Source organism: Calidris pugnax, unplaced genomic scaffold (assembly GCF_001431845.1).
Source record: "Calidris pugnax isolate Ruff unplaced genomic scaffold, ASM143184v1 scaffold36, whole genome shotgun sequence".
Classification (NCBI taxonomy): Eukaryota; Metazoa; Chordata; class Aves; order Charadriiformes; family Scolopacidae; genus Calidris; species Calidris pugnax.
The window spans coordinates 2,658,265-2,673,034 of record NW_015090825.1 but is presented as its reverse complement, the minus strand read 5'-3'; the positions used below and the strand labels follow the sequence as shown (position 1 = coordinate 2,673,034).

The window sequence follows — 14,770 nt, the reverse complement described above, 5'->3', positions numbered from 1 at the left end:
TTCAAGTAGTTGTAGAGAGTGATGAGGTCTCCCCTCAGCCTCCTCTTCCTCATACTAAACAGCCCCAGCTCCTTCAGCCGCTCTTCATATGATTTGATTTCATGATTTGAGCGGATTTCATATCCGCTGCTTGCCATTAAAAGGCCACAGGCATTTAAACAGAGCCCGAAACTGACATTTTCTGAATACAAGTTTCTGTATGTCAGGACAGAAAAAATCATAGAATCGGTGAAAAATTCCTTCCTAATGTTCAATCTAAACCTACCCTGTTGGAGCTTGAAGCCGTTCCCTCTCGTTCTGTCACTAATTACCTGTGAGAAGAGACCAGCACCAACCTCTCTACAGTGTCCTTTCAAGTAGTTGTAGAGAGTGATGAGGTCTCCCCTCAGCCTCCTCTTCCTCATACTAAACAGCCCCAGCTCCTTCAGCCGCTCTTCATATGATTTGATTTCATGATTTGAGCGGATTTCATATCCGCTGCTTGCCATTAAAAGGCCACAGGCATTTAAACAGAGCCCGAAACTGACATTTTCTGAATACAAGTTTCTGTATGTCAGGACAGAAAAAATTATAGAATCATAGAAAGGTTTGGGTTGGAAGGGATCTTAAAGATCATCTAGTTCCAACCCCCTGCCATGGGCAGGGACACCTCCCACTAGACTAAATGCACTGAAAGAGAATAAAACTCCCATGAAGTGGGTTATTAGAAAATCAATGTTGTATTATATGACTGCAGAAGATAGGAAGGTTTTGGTGGACTGAGCACTTCCCCATGCTGTGGCCTGTGGTAGTACCCCTGGATAGGTCTTACTTCAGTCAGTGAACCTAAATCCAGGGGAGTTGAGCACACAAATCTCTGCTGCTTTTAAACTAATGCACCTAGTTCTGTCCAGCTGTTCTGGCAGTATGATTTAAAGCTTTGACATATTTTCCTTGGGACTGGTGAGGCCTCTGACCCCTTTTCTACCCCACCTGGCCAGTGCACCCACCCTTCCCCTCCAGCCAAGCCTTGGTGTGACAGAAAAGCCAGCGTTCCTGTGGCAGGGCAGCCCCAGGGAACCTTTTCCGTTTGCCAGGTCAAACTCCTAACAAAGAAAAAGTCCAAAAGTGAACTTGGTTCAGTTGATTTCACTGCTGAGGCAGAAACAACTATAAAATGCAGTCTTCAGTACAGAAACTGGCTTTTTTTAATAGTACAGCATGTAATTGGAATTTGTGTCAAGGTAAGCACGTAATTATACACAAGTGTAATTTTAGAAGAGACTCGTAATTGTAAAGGAAATTGCGTGGTTTGGAGGGGAACATATACCAGCATCCTAATTTAAAGCCAACTATTTATATGCAATGGTTGACTTCCACAGCATAACTCAGTCCTTTCTTCATCTTTTCGTGCATCTTTCCTGGGGATGGCAGAGTGAGAGTAGCAGGTGAGAAGGCTTCAAAAGTGAGCCTGAACAAGGAAGTCTGCAGAGAGTTTTCACGATGCTCATTTGGAGCACTCCCAACCCTAAAGCGCTGCTGGTGGGTCTCTGTGCTGACTTGCTGCCACCTGCTGCTCCTTCTCTGGAAAGAGCCCACTGGGTTAAGGGCAGCAGTGATTCCTACAATCACTGCCAGATCCAGTGCAGGTTTGTTCCCCCAAAAAAAGCTTGCTGTGGGAACTGCCCTCCAGGTAACAACGGTTTCCAAACGCTCCTGGCGCTCTCTCCTTGTGTGGTCTCTGAATGATGCTTTCCATCTAAGATCTTACAGAATTATTAGTCAGACTGCCTGTCTTAATCCCTCTGCCCCAAAGCTGAAGACACCTGATTTTCCCAGGGTGGGGGGAAAAGTTAGATTTCAACTATGAGAAATTAGTGAAGACCTTTATAGCCTGGACAATAACAGAATTGCATTTTCCGTCCTTATCTAGATAAAGTATTTGCAATTGTATAACAGGTCTCCGACAATACTTACTGCTTTACTCCACCTGCTGAGGTGTTATGAATATAAGAGCATTTCAGCTGTTATTTGTAAAGATATGTTTGGGGTCTTCAGTGTGCTAAAGAAATCTAGGAGATCTGAATCCTATGGATCCATAGAACCAGCAAAATGTATTCTTTTTAAAAAGTTTTTGTCATTCGACGAAAGCTCATGAATATTCCGGCCTTGACTTTTCTTCTGAACGCTCGTAATTATTAGTACCACAAAAAGACTTTGTAGAGATTACTCTGTGTCTCTCTTTATTTACAGAGAAGCGGTTCTTCAGGCGTTCAAAATCGGGTGACATCCTTGCCAAGAACCCCGTGGTACGATCAAAAAGTTACAACAATCCTCTGCTGACACCAGTGGCTGAGTACGAAACGGAGAGCATGGCTGCCAACGGAACGGGCATCCGAAGGCACTCTGTTTCAGAGATGACCTCCTGCCTGGAGCTACAGGGGTACTCCAACCTCACCACCATCATGGACAACGGTTCCAAGAGCTCCATGACGGCCACGAAAAGCTCGCTGTCGGGAGACCAAGAGAGGCCCAGCACCGGGTCAGTGCAATCCTCTAGCAAACTCAGCACAGTTGAACAGCAAAAAGGACTCTTCCACTCCATGGATGACCCACATAGGTCTTTTGAGCTGGACAGGGACCCTTCCTTGATTCCCGTTCCCTCTTCCAGCCCTGAGAACATAGTGGATCAAATTTTGGAGTCGATCGACTCTGATTCTGAAGGCATTTTTATTGATTTTGGCCGAGGCTGTTCCAATTCATCAGCATACAACGTGGACGTGAACAGACAGAGCATCATATGAAGGACATTGGGAGACAAACCTTGGGTTTTAATATTATATATGAGAGTTACTAACGCACTGAGTTGGACTATGAGCAAGCTATGTATGTCTAGGGCAGAACCACGGTTGCAGGTCATCACAGATGTCCTCAAGTACACAGACACAAGTTCACAGCGGGCGGGATTCTGCTGTGAGGGGGAAGAAGCTCCAACCACTTCTCCCTGTCCCCGTCACTCTGCGGTCAGATATCCTGTTGTTTTGACAAACTTGGAGGTTCACGAGCTGCCAAGTGTCTGGTAAAATGCTGTTAGTGCAGCTGGCAGTGTTCATTCAGTAAAACAGCCTAGCAAATAGCTGTGTTCACTTTTCATTTTCTCAAGAGATCTCCTGTAGACGGCAGGTTGTTCTCTGAACTCTAACACCTCAGCCAGAGTGAAAACACGTCCTTTTGACAAAAAAAAAAAACCAAAACCAAACCAAAAACCAACAAAAAAAACCCCAGAGGCTGTGGGCCTTCGTGCCACAGAACACAGTGATAAAGAAGTCTCTTTTAATCTTTTTCTTGTACATCTTGTATGCGCTCCTTTGCCTAATGGTGAGGTAGAGTTACTGAAGAAAGGCAAATAAACAGAAATGTGCTGCCTGATACCACGTGATGCCTCGTGTCTGATGTTCTGTTTCACAGCCGCTACCTTGGGTCTGTTAGAAAGTTGTCTTGAAGATGGCTTTTAAAGTTATGTTAATTGCTCTGAACGTGGCAATTCCAAGAACTCTGTGCACTGTCAACTCCTGGAGCATCCATTGTATGGAGAGATTCCAGCAGGATCCAACTTCTGTCCTAAATAAATAAAAATATGGCCTCTCAGTGGAAATCCTCATTGTCTATTTCTATTCTTAAAGCAATATAATAATGCATATACTGTCAATTATGTATTGATATTTGGGGAGTGTGAACGTTGCAGCTCTTCTCCTCCCGTGCGCTCCCAGCTCCTTGATTCTCCCTTGCATTAACACAGTGTGGTGAGAACTGTGTCAGTGGTTTTACAGAGGATGGATGCACGTGACACGAGGGTGAAGTAGAAATCCTGATGTTTTGACAGATGTTTTGATCAGGTGGTTTTACAGCGGAGAAAACGCTGCTTCAGGTCACTCCATTCTAGGCATCTCCTCTCCTCTGGACGAAAGAGTCAGTGGGTAACTCCTGAGCTGCACAGCAGTTGTCAGGTCGGTCTGGCAGCGCCTGGCACTCAGCTCAGATGCTCAAGGACTCTCCAGCTTCGCTCTGCACTTGCACTGCTGACCCCAGCATTCGCCCCAGCCTTTGATTGCATTTCTAGGCTCAAGGCCCCACTTCTGATACTTCATTTCCCTTGGCCTCGCTACCTGCTCTTTTGGAAAGTGTCAGCTCAATCTATCGCCCTGCTTCACTGCTGGAGATTTCACCTTCTGGGTAGATGTGCAGGCTCCCCATAACAGAGATTTGAGAACCTCAGAAGCCAGCTGAGAAAGGAGACCCATAAAGGAAGCAGGAGTTTGGTGTCTGTTTTGCTTCATCCTGTTTGGCACATGCAGCTGTGCAGCCTCCCCTGCAGGTAGGCACTGAGGTTAGGTCTTACTTAAAAGCTTCTTTTACACAGAGATGAGGAATTGCTTCTGTGTCCCAACGGTCTCAAACCGAACAGCTGGAGAACACACCTGGATGGGACCATCTGATGAGGGGCAGAGTCAGCACAAAGGGACTTAACACCAGCTGACAGAAAGGCGGGTGCAGCAGAACATATCCTCAGTGAGAGCCACTCCAGTGCCTGTGTGGGATCTTTGAGGTCCAATAAACAAAATGGTTGGGGATGATGGCACCTAATTAGCCCTCTGGATGTGCAAGTGAAAGGTGCAGATGATCAGGTCACCACCCATTTGGCCGCTTCCTGGCCATGGTGATGCCCGTACAATCCCACGGTTGGGCACACTCAGGAGCACTTTGCTCCTGATGGGACTGAGCGTGTTGGCAGTTCACTCACGTCTCAGGTTTAGCAGGTTCAGGAGAGGGTTCTTCACTGTGAGGGTGGTGGAGCACTGGAACAGGTTGCCCAGGGAGGTGGTTGAGGCCCCATCCCTGGAGATATTCAAGGAGAGGCTCAATGAGGCCCTGGGCAACCTGGTCTAGTTGGGGGTGTCCCTGCTGACTGCGGGGAGGTCGGACTAGATGGCCTTTGGAGGTCCTTTCCAGCCTGGACCATTTTATGATTCTATGACTCTGTGATTCCTACCGGCTGGTTGGTGCTACCAGTGGGTGTTTGCCCACCTTCTCCTGGCTGGGGGGCACGATGAGCCCTCAGTCTCAAGGCATGTTTTGTGCAAACCACAGGAGAGAGAGGAGGTCTCACTGAACTTGGGTCCGATACATGATGGGATTGGTGATTTCCAAAATTGGTACAAGCCCTGATGCTGGCACCCTCAGTCTCCACCCTCATTCCTTCTAACAAAGGGTGTTCTGATGCCTGAATTTTTTTTTTAGATTGGAGAAAAGCAGTGTGCACGGCCTTTTTCTAAGGACACAGTGCAGGGGAGGAAAAGATAGATTCAAACCCCTACAAGAAAATTTTGAAAATATAGCAGATCATGGCCTCTGCACACCTTCTTCCCTTAGGGAACATTAAATATAAGGAGAGTCATAAGCTCACTTAATTATTGGAGAATTTTTAAGCACAGTTTCAACTGAGAAGAGGAAGGGACTGCTAGGACCCTTCCCACCTGAGCTTTCGCATGGTTAGTGCCCATGGTTAGAGACCTTGAACCCCTGGTGTGCTGCCGATGAACTAACCATTCATGGAGCTACTGCATGAAAATCCCCCCTCTAGCTGTTTGGGGTGGTTATTTACAGATTGGGTTCAAGACAGTGACTGCATAAGAGGAGTATTCCCAACGGCCACCTCAGAAAACCTGGAAGAGGAGCAGGATATAGGGAATAGTCTTGTCTTCAACATTTCTTCTTGGCCAAGGCAGGCAGCGTGGTGTCTGTTGGAAAAGCTTGAATTTGGACACTTGGCCTTCCCAGCTGCGCTGCCTGGGGAACCAGCTATCTCAGAGCGTTGTAGCATTGGAGCCTGGCAACTTCCATTCCAGCTTTTACATTTCTTACTCTTACACTTAGTCTGGACTCTGCAGGGACAAAGCTCTTGCAGCAGAAAGATCTAACACAGGCTTTCATTAGCAGCACCTGGACTCTTAGACTCATAGAATGGTTAGAGTTGGAAGGGACCTTAAAGATGATCCAGTTCCAACCCCCCCTGCCATGGGCAGGGACACCTCCCACCAGACCAGGTTGCCCAAAGCTCCATCCAGCCCGGTCTCTTCAACAAATACAGACCATGCCCTATTCACCAGGATCACACTGGAGAAAAGGAGACAATAAAAGCAAGGGCAGGGAGAAGGAGAAGGAAAGCCACATGTGACCCCATCCTGCCCCCAGATCTATGACTACCAGCTGTGATAGGGTTGAATGAGCATTTAAGGAAGTTGGGTTCAGACCTGTTGGGATTCATTACTTGGATGTTTTGTGAGTGCTGCTGAGCTGAAGTAAAGGGCTTCTATTTATCCTCTTTAGGATGAAGAGGATCTCACTTGGCTTCAATTAAAGTAAGTTAACCTGCTGATGCTGTAATGGAACAGGCTGAGCTTTGCTGCTGCTGTGGTGTAGAGCTTGGTGACCTGAACTTGCCTCTCTCTTAGCAAATGTGGTGGTATCCACAGGTGTTTTGTCTGCTGTGCTAAAGCTCTTCTGCTGGGGGAATGACTAAAGAAGGAACAAGTGCATTCTGACTCTTAAGGGTTCAAGCTGCATTTTCAGGGCTATTTTTTAATTAAAGAAAACATTATAAACTCAGCAGGCTTGCTACGAAGAGCCTGAAAATCTGAAGTCAGAGTTAAGTTTTCTACTGCGACGGTGATGGGATTGCATTTTGTCTCTCCTTCAAGTTTCTATTAAGATATGCAGGTGGATATGACTGTGAATGGAAAAACTGGGTCTAGCTAATTCCTGTGAAAGTCACCATCTCTGTTGTCCCCAGAGATGAAGTTTCTCATCAACTCTTTCCCCAAGAAGTGGCGTAGCGGGTGGCACTGTGTACTCTGTAGGAAGATGTCGGTGGAGCTGTGCTTCAGCTCGATGCTTTGAGCCTTTGGGCAGGTCTGGGTTGTATCTGCAAGATCGTGTGTGTGTGAACATCCTTTATCTGTGAATGTCCAGAGGGGCAGGGAGTGGGGGATTGCCCTGGGAGGACAGATGGTGGGAATTATGCAGAGCCAGGTGTGTGCAGGCAATCAAAGCCCAGTGGACCAGGGTTCAATGACTTTAAATGCTGCAGAGGTGTGAGACTGCCCTAATTGGTGATCCTTCTGCCAGTAAGCCCAATGCAGGCAAGTGAGGGATGTGGTCTTCTTAGAAGAAAAATCGTGAAGTCGTTGCAAAAGAAAAGCGTGTATCAAGAGTGCAGGTTCTTGCCAAAATATATTTGTGAAGTGATGGGCTTTCAGCTTTCAAACGCTGCTACCTGGCAGTGTCCCAGTGCACCAGTGGTACTCAAGCCTTGTCCCTAAGGGGGCATTCTCAGTATGCCAGTTCTTCTCTCCACCCGTCCCTTGTTACTGAATTTCACTGAATTTTTAGAGTTGGAAGGGACCATAGAGATCATCTAGTCCAACTCCCCTGCTAAAGCAGAACAACCCAGAGCTTGTCAGAGCATGTTACTCAGGACTGCATCCAGGTGGGTCTTGAAAATCTCCAAAGAAGGGGACTCCACACCCTCCCTGGGCAGCCTGTTCCAGGGCTCTGTCACCCTCACCATGAAGAAATCTTTCCTCATATTTGAGTGGAACCTCTTATGTTCCAACTTGTGCCCGTTGCCCCTCGTCCTGTCACTGGGAACCACTGAAAAGAGTCTGGCTCCCTCCTCCTTCAACCCACCCTTGAGATACTTGTCAGCATTAATAAGGTCTCCCCTCAGCCTTCTCTTCTCCAGACTGAAGAGTCCCAGCTCTCTCAGCCTTTCCTTATCAGGGAGATGCTCCAATCCTTGAATCATCTTTGTTGCCCTACGCTGGACTCTCTCCAGCAGTTCCCTGTCCCTCTTGAACTGGGGAGCCCAGAACTGGACGCAGGATTCCAGCTGTGGCCTCCCCAGTGCAGAGTAGAGGGGGAGAATGACCTCCCTTGACCTGCTGGCCACACTCTTCCCCATGCAGCCCAGGATTCCATTGGCCTTCCTGGCCACAAGAGCACACTGCTTGCTCATTGTCATTTTGTTGTGTGGCATTTTATATCCTAATTCAAAAGTCAAAAGCCCTCTGCTCTTTCTCTGTTTGGGACAGGTTCCAAAACCCTACGGGGGAGATACCAGAGCAACAGATAGCACTTAAGGCTCCTGTCATCTGGCACTGCAGGGTGAACGTTAGGCAAGCAAAAGGAACCTGGGGGACTAACCTAATGAACTGCTGCTGAGCTCCATGGAGAAGTAACGCAGCTCCCTGGAGCACAACTGGAAACAGCAGAATAATTGGCCGCAAATAACGCTGCCCAAATAGGGGCTGGTTTTTCGTAGAAACGGGAAAAATGACTTTCCATTATTCAGTCAGCTTCTGGCAAGCTGGTTTTGATAGTGCTTTTGATTAAAACAAATGCACTCGCTGATACCATCTGAACCACTAAGCTGTGGTGGCAGAAGAGCTATGGGCCACCTTCTTCTAGGGCCACCATACAGAAATGCAAGTATATGAAAATACCTGATATCTCTCTAAAGTTTTGCTTAGAGATATATGGATCATTCCTTCATTAAGCTCATATTCTATAAGAACATCTTGAAGTTAAAGATGTCAGAAAGGCCTTAGTGTTACTTTTGAGCTCTGGTCTGCAGAGGTGTGACTGTCATTCCAGAACTTTTCTCAAAGTACCAGAATTTTGAGGGGAATAAGAGAACAGAAACCCAGATACCTATCAAGCTGCCTGTGATGCAAAGAAAGAACACGCAGACATTTTAATAATATATAAATACACCATACTCTCCAGGAGAATAAAATGCTTGGTTTACCATTAAATCTTGTTTGCACCTTTCCACAGAGGAAAAAAATACACTTCTGAAAGGGGAATAAATATATTTTGTATCTAAGAGCCTTCTGATGTCCCTTTCTCTTCACGTGGTGTGGTAGCAGCAGACTGCTGTGCTCAGTGGTTTGCAAGTTCCTAGACTCCTCTTCCTCTGCAAAGGGTGGAGATGGTGCTGGGGGCTGGAAGAGCAGACCAACATCTCAAGATGATGTGGGTGAAAGGTGCCAAGAAAGCAGCTGTGCCATTGTGTCCTCTAGAATCCAAGTCGGATTAGAGCTTCTTGAGGCAGTTTATTTGTCTTAACTGGCAGCAGGCTTCAGAAAACCACAGACCTCCTGATGTTGGGCTGCTGAGGGTCAGCCACCAGCCTACCCCTCTCAGGAGGGTGATGTGGAGATGACCTGCCAGAAAATCGCTGCTGGAGGCATCCAAGGTGTCTCCTGGTCATTCCATATGGCCTGAGGGATTTGGGCTCCTGCCTGTTTTCTGATGTTACCACCAGATTAGGGATCTCTGAGGGATGGAGCTTATGTCAAATGATCTATTGAGAGATGTGCCAGAAAGTGGTTCAACCATGTTGTGTGGTCCCAGGGTGCCACAAACAAGTGGACATGAGCTCTCCCAGGTGTTCTCTGTTGGCCTTGATGGTCCCTCAAAACCGATGGTTAAACTCAACTGGTTTTATCAGACTCAGAATTAGGCTAATGTGTGGTCTCTCCGAAATCCCCTACCTGGCTTAAAGCTGCTGCTTACTCCTCTGTATCGCCCTCAGAAGCCACATTTTGGAGAGATCTGCAGCAAGGATTTCGTTTTGACCTACTATCATAATGTCATAATTACACTGGCGTTTTAATATTCCTCGGGCAGGTAACTTGATTAGTAATTGAATAATGAAAATAGCCTGTTCTTTCGCAAATGGTGCACCCCTCAGGTATTGTAGTGCATAATTGGATTAGCAAATTGGCTGCTTGCCTGCCTGTGGCAGGATTTCCTACCTGAGAGAGGAACCACCAGGACATTCTGCCAAAGCCAGAGGAGAGGGAAGGGAAAACGAGGGGTGTGAGCAGCCATGGAACTGCTGAGCTAATAAACCTGCCAGATTATTGTTAGCAAGTTGCCTTTGTGAAATAAGGTAGCGGGGGCTGAGTTTATATTTCTGTTACTGAGGGTCTGCATCAGCATTTTCACCCCAAGATTGCTAGCTCTTCCAGAACGTACTTATTTCCTAGTAGTTTTAGGATGATTTCTTTTTTTTCTTGAAAAGCAAATAGTCTTAGGCAGAGTTTTAACTAGATTGCAAAATGCACTGCCTTTGTTAACCCTCTGGACTCTGGGTTTGGGAATCAGGATTTAAAGGCAATTCTTAGGTTGTTGTCTGTACGACGAAGATTAGTCTTGGGATCAGTTTGCTGAACTGAAACTTGGAAACTGGGATGGGTTAATTCCATGTCCTCCATGGGCTTTTTTGCATAGATTTAAGTCACTTAATAGCTCCATACCTCTTTAGAACATGGGATAATGTTCTTATCTGTCTTTCTTACTTTCTAAACTGTTGAGTGGATTGTCTGTCCTTAAAGGTTCCATGATCAAGCACACACAGCAAGAGGAGAGGAGTCAGCGTGCTGGAGAATGATTGAATGTAAATTAGCAATGCAACCCTAACTTTTTTGTATTTAACTTTGTTACCATCGTATTCTTTTAATGTAGCTGCACCACTGATTTAAGTTTATACATGGTAATTAATTCTTATTTATGAGCCATTCCCTGTCTATCTTTGTGCCTTGTTTGGCTTTCCTCCTCAACAGCAATCTCTGCTGACCCATTTGCAATGACGCTAGGCTCTGTTTCTTTAGCTGATGTTACCTCTCTAATACTCCATGAGCTTTGAGCATTTCATGTTTTTTTTTTCCTTCAGTCCACGTTACTTTGTTCTTTTCAGCATCAAGCTTCTTATTGCCCATTACTCTAAATAGTTTAGGTCCCTCTGAAATTCTTCGGGTTCTGTCCTGAATATAATCAGTAACCCCAGGAGCAAATATCTTTGCTTCATGCTTCATCCACCTCTTCCAATCAAAAAGAGGAAGGCATTAGGCCTGATTTCTAAAGAGGAAAATTTATCTTCCCAGTTGAAGTAGTTTTGTGGAAAATTGAGATCATAATGTTCTGGTTTTCATGATCACTTGAACTGTTTTTCCCAGATACAGATGTAAAGGTTGCTAGTTTATAAGTGTTTGGATCCTACCCTCAGGCTTACATTAAAACACAGGTATGGTACTTGTGCTCTCTGATTCTCTACAGGAGTGTCTGTCTCTCATAAAGACTCCATTTTCTGTGAGTTATTAAGCCACTTCATTCTTAAATCTCATGGGTACGCAATCATCCAGGATGGTAAAACACTACAGGAAGCTGGAGAAGCTGGTAACTTCTTGGGGTGTCCACAGGCAATCCCTTTACATGGTAAGATAGAGAGGTAAAAATAGAAATGGAATTGTTGCACCCAAAAAATCAGAAGCAGAACAGCATGTGGGTGCTGGAGCAGACAAAAATGCAAACCAGTTAATGACAGCATTTAACTGACTTCAAATGGAGCTAAGATCTCACCCCACATCTGCACCAGCAGCTGTGGAATGTCCCTATCCTTAAACCTTGTTCAAGCCTCCCTGGGGAAAGAGGAGGAACAGAAATTATTCTGATTAAAAAAATTGTGCAGAGCTCTGAAGAATTTTGTAAGGCTTATGAGGGGGGGAATCTGTCAGGGTACAGGTGGAAGTATTTTCAGTTTCACTGGTTCGATTTAAATCCTTGTTTGTCATACAGATGTTCCAAATCTTTGGCAAAATTGGCTTTTAAAAATATTTTTAACTGCTTTTTTTGTCATCCACTCCAGGAGTGAGGAGTGGTGGCAATCGAGCGCACTGTACCGCTAGCAAACTGTCAGTACTCAAGTGGATAAAAGCTTTTTGAAGAAAACTGGGATTTCTAGGGCACGTTGACTGAGAGGAGGAAGGAAGGGGTTTGGTGCACAAACATTCCTGCAACTCCCCAGCTCCTGCAGCACACAGCGAGGGGGAAGGTGATCAGCTGCACTCCCTGGGATATGATGACCATTGCTGAGAAAAACAGGCTTGGGATGTTAGTTATTTTCAAAATTAGCTTCTCCCTTCCTTGGGTCCAACACCAAGGACTCTGTTGATGCACAGAACAGCATTTGGATGGCAAGAGCCAAGGTGGCATTGGAAGTTTTACTGTGTCAGATGCAGATACAGCCAAATGCATCTGGGCCAGCACCAGGCTCCCTGCCTCCTCTTTCTCTTCTACATCCTATAAACAAGTGATTACTGATTATTGACAACCAGCTCTAATATTTTGAAATTGGCCTTGTACACGTCAATCCCTGGAAGGTACTACAGATGCATCCACAGTGTATGGATCCATTCAAGTACCTCCACTGAGCTCTGTCCACGGAGCATCAGGGAGCCTTCTGTAATTGGGGATTGCAAGCACCCAGCACAGCTCAGGATCTAGCCCTGTCAGTCTGGAATTAGCAAATGATGATGAGGAAACAGAAGAAAACTGATGCCACACTTAGCAGGGGAAGAAACTGCACATTGATGCCTCCAGTCAGCATGTGGAGTCTGGAAGGACCATGCACACGCTTACTGTGCGGATTCAAGTGAATCCAACTTTCTGTCAGCAAGAATAGCTTAATGATTTGCTCATGCTGAAGAACTAATTAGATATTCTACCTTTTGCATCTTCCGGAAGTCACTCCTGAAGTGCTGTGTGTGGGCAGGGGTTCTTGGTTGGTAATGCTGCAGTTTGAACGCTTCGTTTTTAAATGCTCACAGCGGATGTATCAGTCTTGGTTCAGGTTGTAGGAGTATTCAAATATAGCACCAAGTCACTGCCAAACAGTCTCATATATACAACAATATGAATTTTTTTTTTCTTACTCTCGAAACTGTCATATATTTTCCTCTTGCTAGTTAAGTAGAGTTCAGGGATTTATGTGTGTGGTGGATGGGGTTTTTTTTTACTTGTTTGTTTTTTCCCAGAGGATGCTTTAAATCAAGCCTGAAGTCCTGCTTTTCTGCTGTTGGCACACGCAGGGATTGTCTCCCTGTCTCTTCTAATACAGATGACTATAGTGTTTTCTACAGTAGCCATGCCAGCTAGTTCACTGGGACACTCCCTGACTAAACCTGACCACTGGCTTCATGTAAGGAGATGCTCCCTTGGTGGTGTGGCAGTGGCCAGGCTGCACGTTTAAGAAAGAAGACATAACTGTAAGCAGGATTGAGTCAAACTGGCTATGCTGTTTGCTCTTTCCACTGGAATTTCTCTTTTCCCTCATGAACCTAGCTGCTCTTGCCTTTCTGATCAATCTTGTTGACTCTACAAGCTACAAAGAAAGACACCACAGTAATCCTGTGGGGCTTCAGAATCTGTTTCTTGGACTCCTTTTGCCTGGCCAAGGTGGCTGCTGATGAGGGAGGTGAAGACAGCAAGGAGATGGACGCAGAGCTAAGCGTCTCCTTGGAGCTACTCCTGTTGCAGCCTGGCTTGCAGAAGACAGTTTCTCATCTCATATGGTCAAAAGCGGCAAACAGCTTCCTTCAGCAACACCACCTCCTCTATCTTCTCCAGAATAAAGCATATGTTAAAAACTACATAGAGTAAGGAGTCTACTAAGCATAAATTCTTCCCCTTCCAGCAGAGGCTTTTCAGGAGGGCTACGTGCTGCCAGGTTTGTTCAAGTCACTGCCACAAGCCCACATTTTCCCAGTGTGGGAGTCCAACGGCAATTCTTGGGGTGGGGGGAGATCCTTCTTCACAATTGGCTGGGTAGCAGTCAATCCTCAGGCTAAGATTTTCTACAATCTATTTTTGCAGGATTTCTGTGACCTCACCTCAGTGATTCCTTGGGTGAGCAGTGATGCAGAGCCTACAACACTTCCTATTGGATTAACAGATCCTGCAGGTCCCCTTCTTTGTCTCTCTCCATGTGCTTTCCAGGCCAAGATGTCTAATCTATACCAACAGATCAAAGAAATCCACATTCCTGCCTCCAGATGCTGGCGCTTAGAAAAGCAACATATTTAAAATGTTAATTTATTACTGGCAGTGGCAATGCTAATGCCTTCTAGATGGTGGCCCAATCTTTGCTGGAGGGTTGCTGTGGAAGTGGTGTCTGGGGTGCAGGTCCTCTTCTGGGATGTGCTTTCCACTCCAGAGCAGTGTGGTGCTGGGGTTGGTGTCAGCACGTGTAGCACCTGCGCTTAGCACCACGGGGAAATAACACTCAGAAAAATGTTAGTGGGGGTTGTACACTTTTGTGAGGATGGGCCCTACTGCTCCTAAAGAAGAGCTGTCCCACTTATTGATTCCAACAGCTCAGTCCTGAGCTTCTCTTCTCAAGAAACACGGATCTTCTGTGCATCTCTTAAGATCACTCACTAGTAGACATCACTGCTTCTCTGCAGGCTCACTGATACTGCAGCTCCCTAGGTATGCTTCCTAGTTTTGCAGTGGATTAGAGCTTGCACAGAATTACCGTGTTACTATCCAAACTGGCCACTGGATTGCACCATTGCTCCAAATAAATGCATCTGAAAGCAATGCAGCATCTGAGAGCGGAGGAGCCAGCTCTGCACATAAAAGGTCCTTTGTGTTCTCACTTTCCAAAGTCCCTCTGAGAGAACAGCAGCAACGTGCTGAGCTTGCTACAGGATAATCAGCCTCTGATCAAACTTCTGTCTTCATTTGTGGGCTAACGGGGACTGAGAAACACGACAACCTCAGTGCTCTCTGATTTCCTTGGGCCCTGGTTCCTGTAGCATACTCAGCCATGCACAGTCTGGCGATGAGCTGGGCAAGAACTGCTGCCTGGTATTTCAGGAGAATGTCC

At 46.0% G+C, this 14,770-nt stretch overlaps 1 protein-coding gene across 3 annotated transcripts in view; it reads left to right on the top strand.

The window, feature by feature from the left end:
- PRR5 (proline rich 5) overlaps positions 1-3,408 on the top strand; it is a 106,069-nt gene extending 102,661 nt beyond the window's left edge. For all 3 annotated transcript variants that reach the window (XM_014940162.1, XM_014940161.1, XM_014940163.1), the window contains one exon: positions 2,233-3,408. In XM_014940162.1, the coding sequence (XP_014795648.1) occupies positions 2,233-2,783 (551 nt within the window). In that variant the 3' untranslated portion in view covers positions 2,784-3,408. The remainder of the gene's footprint in view (positions 1-2,232) is intronic.
- The last annotated feature ends 11,362 nt before the right edge of the window (positions 3,409-14,770 follow it).